General features: G+C 39.3%; 1 protein-coding gene across 2 annotated transcripts in view; it reads right to left on the bottom strand.

The window, feature by feature from the left end:
• Window positions 1-14,299, bottom strand: part of DNAAF4 (dynein axonemal assembly factor 4) — a 45,678-nt gene that overhangs the window by 2,415 nt on the left and 28,964 nt on the right. The window contains exons 5-8 of one of the 2 annotated variants that reach the window (XM_056572368.1): window positions 13,094-13,215; window positions 6,785-6,894; window positions 5,498-5,651; window positions 3,434-3,539 (exon numbers count right to left, since the gene is read on the bottom strand). In XM_056572368.1, the coding sequence (XP_056428343.1) occupies window positions 3,434-3,539; window positions 5,498-5,651; window positions 6,785-6,894; window positions 13,094-13,215 (492 nt within the window). Of the gene's footprint in view, window positions 1-3,433; window positions 3,540-5,497; window positions 5,652-6,784; window positions 6,895-13,093; window positions 13,219-14,299 lie in introns of both variants that reach the window. The other variant, XM_056572366.1, reaches the window with a different exon arrangement.

Genomic DNA, 14,299 nt, shown 5'->3' on the forward strand with positions numbered 1-14,299 from the left:
TTATGTCAGTGGTTTTCTGCAGTCATTGTTCTGTCTGGCGATCCTGGCCGCTAAACAAAGTCATCACAAACCATCCAAAGAAAATTGCTTCATTCAGGAAAACCTTGAATAGTCTTATTTTCTTCTATTGTATGTCAGAAGCCCTTGAGGAAGGACTATTCCTTGCCTCTGCACTTTTTATAACAAGTAATTGCAAAAGGCAAAGATTAATAAAGATGACCTTTGAGAGAATATGGGGAGCAAGTGAACAATGAATCTTTCTAGCTTCCTTTCGAAGGCTTTCCATACATTTCTGGATTCACAAGATCTCCCAGTAAGGCTATAGAAACATCAAACACTTATATAAAGAGGGAAAAAATAAAGGGATAAGTATCGATTGAGCAAAACTGTTCAGAAAAAGCGTGTTATTGTCCAAAGTTTTACAAGTGTTATTTTATACAGAAGTTGAGACAAGTCAGGAATAGTCACACTAGAAAGGTTTCACCACTGGGAAAAAAACCTTCCTTTGCCAATCTATGCACATTAAGACTTTTTCCATTCTGATTTGTATTGTACCTCTAGTTCTAGCAAGTCCCTCCAACATAACCCACAACTGGGGAAATGTCTAGTTCAGTCTTTTCCAACCAGGGTGCCTCCAGCTGTTTCAAAACTAAAACTCCCAGCATGCCCAGACAGCCTGTGGAAGTGGATCCGACTTCCATACAAAAAGGGGGAAGCCATTAGACACTGATAAAGTCTATGTAATGAAAGTACAAGGTAGGGTTCTTAACCATAAAGGGGTACTCCAGTAGAAAAAAAAATGTTTTTTAATGAACTGCTGCCAGAAAGTTTAACAGATTTGTAAATTACTTCTATTTAAAAATCTTAATCCTTCCAGTACTTATCAGCTGCTGTATACTACAGAGGAAATTCTTTTCTTTTTGAATTTCTTACCAGTCTGACCACGGTGCTCTCTGCTGACACCTCTGTCCATGTCAGGAACTGTCCAAAGCAGGCGCAAATCCCCATAACAAGCCTCTCCTGCTCTGGACAGTTCCTGACATAGACAGAGGTGTCAGCAGAGAGCAGTGTAGTCAGACTGAAAAGAAAGTTAAAAATAAAAGAACTTCCTCTGTAGTATACAGCAGCTCATAAGTACTGGAAGGATTAAGATTTTTAAATAGATCTGGCTCACATGCTCTAGACTAGACTGGTATTGGACTGAGGTGATTGACCTCATGTCACGATTAGTCTCCAACACACTCCCGATAACCCCTGAACTGACGCTCCTGTCCATTTTGCCTCGTTCCCTACCCAGACACTCAGCCCGTCACCTACACTTCACACTGATAGCAGCACGTACCGTGATTCCGCGATTGTGGAGGTCATCCCAGCCCCCCACATTCTCATCCTTCCTCCAGGAACTCTCACGGGTCTGTAGGATGGAGGAACTTTTGGTAGACTCGACGCGGGAACACGCTAAGTACCGACTCACCTTTATGGCTTCACCGGAGTTTGACTCCTTGCGCTTGAGTTCCTAATATTGTCTCCATGACTTTTCTACCTGATTACCGCTTCATTACCTATTGCCCCAGGTCTGGAGGTGAATCGCGTTCGCTCGGTCCATAGGGTAAGTGCCCTCGCTTCGTAACCTGCCATTACCTGACTCTTCTCTCCCTCCCCCCTCTGACTTCTCTCTTCTTTCCTCCCTTTATCATCGTCTCTGCCTAATGCTGTTCTTTTCCTATGGTTACTTGTCGGCTGCTCACACAACCCTACCGATCTGTTCCTCCTGAACTTCTCATACCTCCTCTGAGGTAGGCCAGTGAGGTTCATATATACTTAACGAGCATTTGGGTTAGCCCTACTAGTTGCTGCAGTTTGTAGTGTACTGTTATAACTGTTAGCATGACAGGAGTTCTTAGATTCCGTACAAAATGTTAAAGGAAAGGATCATTTGTATAGTAGTTTTTGTAACTACTTCCTCCTTTTTGCATTACCTATGACTGAACCTTGTTATTGTCATTACTGCTTGAGAACTAACAAAACTTTTCAATGTAAAAAAAAAAAAGATTTTTAAATAAAAGTAATTTACAAATCTATTTAACCCCCTTAAGTGTACACGTTCACATCCTTTTAGTTATGTTAGAATACAGGTCAATGGCGTGTATTAATCAGTTTAACCTGTTAAGGACCCAGGGCGTACCTGTACGCCCTGAGTCCGCTCTTGATCTATAACGCGGGGCCACAACGGCCAGGACCCGTGGCTAATAGCGCGCGGCATTGATTGCAGTGCGGCGCACTATTAACCCTTTAGACGCAATGTTCAAAGTTGAATGCCGCGTCTAAAATGAAAGTGACACCATGCCGGTTAGCTCAGGGAGCTGTTCGGGATAGCCGCGGCGAAATCGCGGCATCCCAAACAGCTTACAAGACAGCTGGAGGATCCCTACCTGCCTCCTCGCTGTCCGATCACCGAATGACTGCTCATAGCTTGAGATCCAGGCATGAGCAGTCAAGCGGCAGAATCATTGATCACTGGTTTCGTGATCAGTGTGTGCAGTGTTATAGGTCCCTATGGGACCTATAACACTGCAAAAAAAAAAAGTGAAAATAAAAGTGAATAAAGATCATTTAACCCCTTCCCTAATAAAATTTTGAATCACCCCCCTTTTCCCATAAGAAAAAAAAACTGTGTAAATAAAAATATACATATGTGGTATCGCCGCGTGCGGAAATGTCCGAATTATAAAAATATATTGTTAATTAAACCGCACGGTCAATGGCGTACATGCAAAAAAATTCCAAAGTCCAAAATTGTGCATTTTTGGTCACTTTTTATATCATGAAAAAATGAATAAAAAGCGATCAACAAGTCCTATCAATAGCAAGCAAAAAATGAGCCCTCATACCGCCCCATACCCAGAAAAATAAAAAGTTATAGGGGTCAGAAGAGGACAATTTTAAACGTATAAATTTTCCTGCATGTAGTTTTGATTTTTTCCAGAAGTACCACAATATCCACCCAATATAAGTAGGGTATCATTTTAATCATATGGACCTACAGAAATAAAGAGAAGGTGTCATTTTTACCGAAAAATGTACTACGTAGAAACGGAAGCCCCCAAAAGTTACAAAATGGCGTTCTTTTTTCTCAATTTTGTCTCACATCGATTTTGTCTCACATTTTTTCTGTTTCGCCGTAGAATTTTGGGTAAAATGACTGATGTCATTACAAAGTAGAATTGGTGGCGCAAAAAATAAGCCATCATATGGATTTTTAGGTGAAAAATTGAAAGAGTTATGATTTTTTAAAAGGTAAGGAGGAAAAAACGAAAATGCAAAAACGGAAAACCCCCCGGGTCCTTAAGGGGTTAAAACCCCCAGTTCTAAGAAACATAACAGTTTTGTGTGTGTGTGTGTGTGTGTGAGAAATGGAAAAATAAATCTTTACCTTCGACATAGAGTTCCAGGTTGCAGAAGGCAGTGCCACGTCTTACATAAGCCTTAAGCCTGGCTGATGCGTTGTCAGGAACCGGTGGAGTGAGCAGCTCCAATGCCTGTATTGTTTACACAAATAGAAAGCTATAATTACGACACAAATAATGAAACAATTGTCAGAAAATAAGCAACCTGATCATAAAAGTGACAATTATTTACGGGTAATATTTCAGCAGTGAGAATTTATTTTGTACATACGCCAATAATAAATCCTTTCTGCACAGGAGTTAACCTGTATTGTCCGTCTGTACCTCTGTAACATTACAGGCAGGTCCTTGAAGTAACAGCAGCAGCCTTTAGGCCCTGAATAACATCTGTAGCCTGCTTGTTGGCTTGGCTACCCTGCCTGTGATACCAATGGACACGAAGTTAGACCTACAGCACTTAGATTATATTCACACTCAGTATTTTGAGGCCCACAAACATGTTTGTTTTTGAAGCCCAAATATGTGCAAAGAAAAAAAAAAGATTTTTTTTAGGCACTTGTTTTTAGGTCTGGTTTACATTTTTGCTATGTCAGCGGTAAGGTAATTTCCCATTCAACTAAAGAATGGATTCAAAAATGGACTTTTTTTTATACTTAAAGGGGAACTCTGCTGCTCAGCGTTTGGAATAAACTGTTCCGAACGCTGAAGCCAGGAGCATGAGATGTCATAGCCCCGCCCCCTCATGATATCACGCCCCGCCCCCTCAATGCAAGTCTATGGCAGGGGGCATGTCATGCCACCTGCCATAGACTTGCATTGAGGGGGCGGGGCAAGATGTCATTGGGGGGGGGAGCTATGAAGTCACGAGCTCCCAGCTCCAGCGTTCGGAACAGTTTGTTCCAAACGCTGAGCAGCAGAGTACCCCTTAAAGGGGTACTCCGGCGCTAAGATATTTTATCCCCTATCCAACAGATAGGGGATAAGATGCCTGATCGGGGGAGTCCCGCCGCTGGGGACCCCCCGTGATCTTGCACGCAACACCCCCGTTATAATCAGTCCCCGGAGCATGTTCGCTCCGCCTGATTACTGGCGATCACGCTGCCAGAGCAGCTGCCAGAGCCCCGCCCCTTCAATGCAAGCCTATGGGAGGGGGCGTGGCAGCTGTCATGCCCCCTCCCATAGGCTTGCATTGAGGGGGCGGAGTGTGACATCACACGGGGGCAAGGCCGTGACATCACAATGCTCCGGCCCCGTGATCGCCAGTAATCAGACCCGGAGCGAACATGCTCCGGGGACTGATAATGGGGGTGCTGCGTGCAAGATCACGGGGGTTCGCAGCGGCGGGACCCCCCGCGATCAGGCATCTTATCCCCTATCCTTTGGATAGGGGATAAGATGTCTTAGTGCCGGAGTACCCCTTAAAAGAGGACTATGAGGTCCTCTTTAATCTGATTATACACATAAAATAGCTGTAGTTCCACACTGTAGTCCAAAGCTCAGCTCAAAAATAGAACAGTAAGTCAGTGCCAGACAGGTTTGGCAGTAAATTAACTCCCCAAGAACAAAGCAATCAGGCTGTTGTAATCCAATATGTCCTTTTCTCCCCAACATTTGCCATTGAGGGAAAGTTTAGAGGCCACCATACACATTAAATGACTGGCTGAACCCACTAAAATCTACAAGTTCGGCTGAAAAATGCCCCATGTGTATGGCCATCTTTAGAATAAGCATAACGTAACTTCAAAGCTATGGAAATAATAGTGTAAAGGTCTAAAACACATACAAACCCCATCATATTACTGCAAGCAGTGTAGGAGTACATTTGGAAACAGAAAATCATTAAAAGTACTACCTCTTTTAAAGCATGGCGTATGAACAAACACATCCCTATGTAAGGATAAAATCATTACCAAATAAACAAGCAAGTGGAATAGTCTTTAGAGACTACGCAGCAGCCCATAATACTGCACCATGAAATCAATATTTCCAAGGTCATGAAAAGTTTATGTGCTCTACTTCAATGGTTTATGCTTTAAGACGAGCCAATAATTATAGACTGGGAATTATACAAGACATCTGCTAGGCATTACCTTAGAGGCGTCTTCAATGGCTTTATGGAGGTTTCTTAATTTAAGGTGGCAGGCTGATCGATTGAGATACATGGTTGGCATCTTGTCATTTAACCGTATTGCAAGGTTCAAGGCGTTTACAGCTGCTAAATAGTCGCCAGCAGCAAATAGTTTACTAGGGTTAAGAAACAAGAACTTTAGATTATGAAATCTCTTAAATACTGTGGTTTATAATATGGAACACAGATGACAAGAAGAACTCTTAGAAGAACTAAACAGAAAATATAAATAAAAAAAATAAGATTTAGCAGTTACATTTACATAGAGTACGGTAAACTAGAAAATCATAAAAATAAGAGGACAAAAAAGAAAATAATATATAAAAGGAACAAAAGGAAAGACACATTACAGTGATCCCTCAACCTACAATGGCCTCAACATACAATAGTTTCAACAATGGTCTTTTCTGGACCATTGTAACTTGAAACCAGACTCAACATACAATGCTACAGACAGTCCAGATCTGTAAAACGTGTCAATGGCTGGAAGATCTGACCAATTATAAAGGACATTTCGCTGGTAAAACCCCTGTATTACTGAAGCGCATGCACTGAATTCCTGTCTGGTAGAGCCCTCTACAGTACAAGGAAGTACTACACGTTCTGTACTCTTTACCTGTGCCAGGGTTAGCTGCTCCTTTGGACACAGGTAAGGGCAGCTCCATATTACTTTTTTAGGACACTGGGGAAGATTTATCAAAACCTGTGCAAAGGAAAAGTTGCCCAGTTGCCCATAGCAACCAATCAGATCGCTTCTTTCATTTTGCAGAGGCCTTGTTAAAAATGAAAGAAGCGATCTGATTGGTCGCTATGGGCAACTGGACAACTTTTCCTCTGAACAGGTTTTGATAAATCTCCCCCACTGTGTGTACTGTACAGGACCCTGAAGAAGCTCCTGTCCTCCACATAGACAGTGATTACAGCTCCCAGCAGATCTTTCTTACTTTTATATGTAAAGACTTTATCTATATTATTTATCTACTTATTTTTGTTAAATCCTCACTTTTTCCTATTTTCGGATGACACTTTGGGGCTTCAGAACCAATTATCAGGTTTCCATAGAGTTCTGGTTTCAACATACAATGGTCGTCTTGAACCAATTAATATTGTAACTTGAGGGACCACTTGTATTATATAATACAATACACAAATGCTAAGAAAAAGTTGCTGTATATATATATGTGACAGAAAGCAAAAGAACAGAACCTTCATTTCTTGAATTCTCTAAGATACTACATCACCCACTTACTTTCCTTTGTCCTTTAGCCACTCTGGGTTTTTCTCTTCTTCTTTTAAATCTTGAAGGTCAAGGCTGTCGGTGTTAATGGCTCTGCGGGATTCTGCTTGCTTCTGTAACCACTGTAATGTGGAGAGAAAAAGTATAATGAATCTTCTGATGATTCTTTACAGCAATGCATCTTACAATGAACCATACATGGTGAGATATCTCTGTTATAGAAGTTAGAAGCGCACATCATGAACTTCTATAATAGTTTTTTGTTGGCTAAAGTTCTTTGCGATTTTACTTTCCAATTCATTGTTGTTATAAATACTAAAAGTTTACTTAATTCTTGTCTTCTAACAACTTTCCCCCAGATTTTCTCCTTGACACTACACATTAAGCCTCCATCCATTTACCATCTCAGCTACAAGAAAACTACCGTAGCTACAATTAAAAAAAAAAAAAAAAATCCCCCCCCCAATTTGCACTCAATATGAAAATATGAAAATAACATTTTTGAATTGTTTGGAAATTTATTGAAAAAAAAAAATAAATAAAATAAACTTTCATTGGAGTCACCAGCAGTAAATTTAGTTGATTGGACAAGATTTAGAAAGACATAACCTGAATATATAAGGTCTCACAGCTGACAATGCATATTAGAGTAAAAACGAAGCCATGATAGGAAAAGAACTGCCTGTAGAGCTCAGAGACAGGATTGTGTGGAACTGAAAGTTTCCGACAGCACAATGGCCTCCATAATTCTTAAATGGAAGAAGGTTTGAATAAACAGGACTCTTAGGCTACATTCACACTTCCGTTTGTCTCTGGCAGCGTGAAGCCCGTTATTTTATGATTGCGCATAGCGGGAGAAAAAATAGTGCACCGTCTTTTTCTCCCGCTATTCTCTCTGAAAATAGCGGTGTCCAACGTACCCCCATTGACTATAATGGGGTCCATCAGGACCAGTTATTGCCCGTGATGACCCGTCAAAATGAGGGCCATCAAACTCCAAAAAAAAAAGAGAGAGAGAGAGTTTAATGGCCGTTATTGATGGGGCATAACAGTAGTGTGAAAGGGGCCTTAGAGATGGACACCTCACCAAATTAAGTAATCAGGGGAGAAGGGCCTAGGTGACCAAGAACCCAATGGTCACTCTGGCTGAGCTCCAACGATTCTGTGTGCAGATGGGAGAAACTTCCAGGTGGTCAACCATCACTTCATCACTTCACAATTTGGGCTTTATGGGAGAATGGCCTAGTAAAAGACACATGAAAGCCTGTGCAGAGTTCTCAGACTGCGAGAAACAAGATTCTCAAGTTTGAAGTTTTTGGCCTCAATTCTTACAACCTAAGTGTCATGTTTGGAGGAAACCAGGCTCTACTTATCACCTGCCCAATACCATCCCTACATTAAAGAATGGTGGTGGCAGAAACATGCTGTGGGGATGTTTTTCAACAGCTGGGACAGGGAAACTGGTCGGGGTTAAGGGAAAGCTGAATGGAGCAAAGTACAGAGATATTCTTAATGGGCCAAAGGTTCACCTTTCAATAAGACATTGGGGGAGATTTATCAAAGCCTGTGCAGAGGAAAAGTGGAGCAATTGCCCATAGCAACCAATTTATAATTTATTTTTTAGATGCTTTTTAAACATTCAAGAAGCAATCTGATTGGCTGCTAGGGGAAGCTGGTCAACTTTTTGTCTGCACAGGGTTTGATAAATCTCCCAATGACCCTAAGCACGTGGCCAAGGCTACACAGGAGTACTTAAGGGAAAACTCTGCGAATGTCTCCGAGTGGCTCTAATTTGAACCCAGTAGAACATCTCTGAAGGGAAGAATGAAAAAAAAATCCCCAATTAAAAGGTGTGCAAACCTTGTGCCATCATCCTTAAGAGTCTGAATATTTATGTTAATGCAATATTCTAGTTTTTCCTTTTTAATTGTAACATTCTGTTTCACTTTGTCATTATGGAGTTATAAAGGGGTACTGTTCCAATTGCCGGAGCCGGCACCGGCAGCTCGTGATTTCATAGCCACGCCCCCTCATGACGTCATGCCCCGCCCCCTCAATGCAAGTCTATGGACAGCCATCACACCTCCTCCCATATACTTGATGGGGCAGGACGTGATGTCATGAGTGGGCAGGGATATGACATCACAAGCTCCCGGCGCCAACTCCAGCGTACGGAACAGTTGGTTCCACACGCTGAGCAGCGGAATACCCCTTTAAGCACAGATTAATAGGGGAAAATTTAATTTTTGTTGTTTTAGCACAAGGCTGCAACATAACAAAATGTGAAAAAAGTGAAAGAGTCTGAAAACTTTCTGAATGCACTGTACATAGTAAAAGTGAACCTCCTATTATTGCCTCCATAAAGCAGAGGCTGAAATCTCTGCAGTGATAAAAATATCTAAAACATTATGTTCAAAGTTTGACTTTTCCCTATTATCAGCCTTTACATTGTAAAATATTACTTACAGCAAACGACATTTAAAGGGGTTATTAAAGAATAGAAGCACACAGCCATTTTTTCCCAAAACAGCACCATATCTGTCCTCGGGTTGTGTGTAATGTAACTCAGCTCCACTTCAATAAGCTGCAATACCACACACAAACAGAGGACAGGAGAGGCATCGTTTCTGGAAGAAAGCCAGAAAAAATCCAGAAAAATCCAGAAAAAAATTAACTTTAACGTGTCCCTTAGATTTAAAAATCTTTTGACATGTCACAGAGATAAGTTTTGATCAATCAAGTTCTCAGTGCTGAGCCCCCCACACCAATCACTAGGACAGGCCAGGAGATGTGGGGGGCTGTGCGCTTCATTCTTTGGCTCACAATGATCTCTGTCCAGTTGCAGGGTAACAATGACATATAAGGGAAGAGACAGCTGCTAGTCATGCTTGCCGTGCCTTCCTCCCTCCCAGTCAGGCTTGATGCACACCAGAGTGCTTACGTTCCCTGTGGGATTAAAAAGTACAACTGGTCCCATAAAAAAGAAGCCTTCATACAACCAAGTCATTTCAAAATTAAAGGAGATATGATATGGACAGAGGTGGCAGCAGAGAGCATTGTGGTCAGACTGGAAAGAACTACACAACTTCCTCTGGAGCATACAGAAGCTGATAACTACTGGAAGGACTACAATTTTTCTGTATGGTACCAGTTGATTTAAAAAATCCCCCCCCCCCCAGAGAAGTACCCCTTTAACATCTTCTTGGAACAAGGACAACTTTGTTTGAACTTAAATATATGTTTAGCAGAAGAGAATATAGGTTTATATATATTTTTAAAGGGGTTTCCCCACAAAGCAAAGTTGGGAAGATCAAATGCGTCCATATACATATCTGTAAAGGAGTCAAAATGTGTTTTATTTCTTTTTTGTAAGGTAAAATGACGTAAATCACTGTACCGTTCTTCTCCCACAATGGATATGATCTCTTCCTGGTTTCCGCTCTGATCTGTAAACCTGCTGTTATTGTACAAGAGAGTGCACACTTTCCCACAAACCCCCTTGCTTGCATACACATTAGAGATTAAGGTGCATTATGCAATTGAACCGAGCATGACCGACAGCACTAAGACAGATGTAACCAAGGGCAAAACAAGTTAAAATAACAGTAGAACTCCAAGATGTGGACAGGATACACAGGCGCTCGACAACCAGGTAGCAGGATAAAATGTTTAATCACCCATAATGCAACGCGTTTCACAGCACAGCTGCTTCATCAGGCATGGTTAGGTGGGTTCAAAGCACACTATATATACATATCAGTGTAACATATTAACCATTTCAGGGCCATTTATGCACCTGGAGGGTCATACAATTATATCAGAAAGCTATATTGCAATAACAATAAAAGTGTATATATATATATATATATATATATATATATATATATATATATATATATATAAAAATAAACATATAGGGTATGGATAACCATATAGAAAATTCTGACATATGAAAAGTGGATGGATAAATAAAAGTAAAAATGAAATATATATATAAAAAAAAAAAAAAATATATATATATATATATATATATATATATATATATATATATATGTATATAAAAATCGAGTTTGAAAACACATATATTGCTGGGTTTCTTAAAAACACACATATGAAACTCATTATATCATATCGATGCATGTATCGAACCAAGTCAACACATATATCGAAACAAATCGCACCATGTGAACATAAACTTCTACACCTATCATTAAAGGTGGTTCCGACTTTAGTAGTTAACCAAGCAAAATATCGTAAGTAGCTGGTCAAAAATAGTGGTAAAAACTGTCCTGTCTGTATTGGTACCAAAAGCTGAAGCCACAAAAAATATATCTATAATAGGTCATGATAAATATATGATATGTGAAAATAAATTAAATAAATTAAAATGAAATAAAATAGAATAAAATAAAATGATCAGTAGGTTTCAGAGATTGATCAACAGAGAATCCTTCTGGGTTTTCACACTAGGCTCTTTAGCCCCAGGAGGATTGAATGAAATTATTGAAAATGCCAAATCATTTTTCCATCCTATATCACAATCCTTCAGCTCAGATTAATATCATCACCCTCACATTATACCACCGTCTATTTTTCCAGTATCATATTTCATTATTATTATGTTTATTTATTTATTTTTCATTGCAATTTATGTGCTTATTTTTTCAACAGCATATATACCGTATATATATATATTTATTTATTTTTTTCATAATTCTTCATCTTTATTTCAATTAATTATTCACTTTATTTTATTTATTTATTTAATTTACTTTATTTTATTTCATTCTATTTATTTTATTTCATTTTATTTTATTTAACTTTTACTTTATTTTATTTCCCATCATTTCATTTTAGTTTATTCTATTTTATTTCATTTTAATTTATTTTATTTATTTTCACATATCCTATATTTATCATGACATATTTTTTGTGGCTTCAGCTTTTGGTACCAATACAGACAGGACAGTTTTTACCACTATTTTTGACCAGCTACTTACGATATTTTGCTTGGTTAACTACTAAAGTCGGAACCACCTTTAATGATAGGTGTAGAAGTTTATGTTCACATGGTGCGATTTGTTTCGATATATGTGTTGACTTGGTTCGATACATGCATCGATATGATATAATAAGGAGTTTCATATGTGTGTTTTTAAGAAACCCAGCAATATATGTGTTTTCAAACTCGATTTATATATATATATATATATATATATATATATATATATATATTTATATTTCATGTTTATTTATCCATCCACTTTTCATTTGTCAGAATTTTCTATATGGTTATTCATACCCTATATGTTTTTAATATATATATATATATATATATATATATATATATATATATATATATATATATATAAAATGTACAAACAAGAAAGTTGCAACAGCACTCTAGGTCAAAAAATGGAGGCTCTCAGCGCACTTTTTGATCAAAATGTGTCCCCCATATATATATGCTTTTATTTGTTATACAATATAGCTTTCTGATATAATTGTATGACCCTCCAGGTGCATAAATGTCCCGGAAAGGGTTAATATGTTACACTGATGTGTATATGTATATATATATATATATATATATATATATATATACTGTGCTTTGAACCCACCTAACCATGCCTGATGAAGCAGCTGTGCTGTGAAACGCGTTGCATTATGGGTGATTAAACATTTTATCCTGCTACCTGGTTGTCGAGCGCCCGTGTATCCTGTCCACATCTTGGAGTTCTACTGTTATTTTAACTATTTCTGAGGAGACGAGGAGTGGCTGCTAACACCTCACTTATTCATTCTTATTCATTCATTCCATTGTTGCACTTGGTGGAGTGTAACCTACTGTGGTAAGAGCAATATCCACCTTTACCAATTTTTCTGTGCAAGAAACAGTATCACACTATGGAGCGCTGTCTGCTTTCTGTTTTATCTGAAGGGCAAAACAAGGAAGGCACATGGGGATAAGTAAGCGTGTATACTTAAAAAAAAAATGTGTATATTTTTGTCCCTACAGCTATTGCCTGTGTGTCTCCATGAGGAGTCCAAATACAGGAAGTGAGGGTGGACAAGCAGGACTCTATGACACGCCCCTGGCTCACACAGCAGGATGATTGACAAGCCAGGAGCCTACACAGAGCCCTGCTTCTCCTGCCCTCACTTCCTGTATTTGGACTCCTCATAGACACATACAGGCAATAGCTGCAGGGACAGCATTTTTTCACCCAAAAATATACACATATACCCATTCCCTGTCAATAATAGATCGTGTATAACAGGAACACGAAGCATTGTACAAGCCCCTTTTTATATGCTTACCTCTTCCTCTTCTGCCAGCCGAGATTCCCTGAGAGCAGTAGGGAATACTCGAGGGGTGAAATGGATCTGGATGCTGCCACATTTCCTTGTGGGAGGCACAGACTTTTCAATCTTGTGTTTTTCTGCTGATGACATATATAATAGCTTAAATCATTAATATTGGATCACCATATATGTAACTCAAAGAGGCAAAGGCCACGTTAGTGAAATACTGCATTAGACAATTTTGCTCTCTACGTGATTGCATATAAGTGATCAGTGTTGTGTTTTGTTTTCTTGCTCAAAACTGTATGAACAGAAGAATAGTATGAAGAAGAGAGAACAAATATGGCAACGTCTGAACATGTGACCGAGTATAATAGCTATTCTTCTTCCACAATCAACATCAAATACTATATCTGAAATAAAGGTTACACATATAGGCTGGATTCATTTTTTCAACAATGTTATGGGCACAAATTTCTGCTTGATGGTGATTCTAATGCCCATACGGACAATATGACAGTGATCTACGTCAGTTAGGTCATTAGACCCATGGTTGGACCAGGACTTCAGGCCGCAATACAAATACAAAAACATGTCCACATTATGACCGTGTGAATCTGGTCATAGGCTGAGAACACTGCTGCATGTATTTATAACAAGCATGAAGCATGGCTGTATCCCGCCTAAAATACTGCCTCTTCACATGACTAAACACTTAGCGGCCTTTCACAACGGCAGGTCATTGGGCAAATCTTCACCTTACCTGGTGTAAACATACCAGAGATCAGCTGACAAACAAGAAAACGCTTGTATCGTCTCTGGGTAAACGTCTGTCATATCATTGCGAACAGTTATGGATTGTCGCCAGCTCATCTCCAAATATAAACAAACAATGTATTTCTATATGTGGAGAGGTCTCAAGGATTGATCACAAGAACGATTTTTCACTCAAACCCCTACCAATAATTGCCTAGTAAAAAAAAAAGTGACTTTCTACATTGGTGCTCTGAGCTTTTAATGACCTCTAAAAAGGAACCTAGAGTTGTCACAGATATCAAATTTATTATACAACAACATATGTATACACTGAACCTCTTTGGCCTATAGGTGCCAAAGAGAATAAAACAAGTCATGTATCCTAAGCCTGTCTGCCTCCTCTAGATGGTCCATACTGTGCTTCAGGAGGCCCACACTGTGCTGAAAAGGCAAATAAAGTAGGGA

Source organism: Hyla sarda, chromosome 4 (genome assembly GCF_029499605.1).
Source record: "Hyla sarda isolate aHylSar1 chromosome 4, aHylSar1.hap1, whole genome shotgun sequence".
Classification (NCBI taxonomy): domain Eukaryota; kingdom Metazoa; phylum Chordata; class Amphibia; order Anura; family Hylidae; genus Hyla; species Hyla sarda.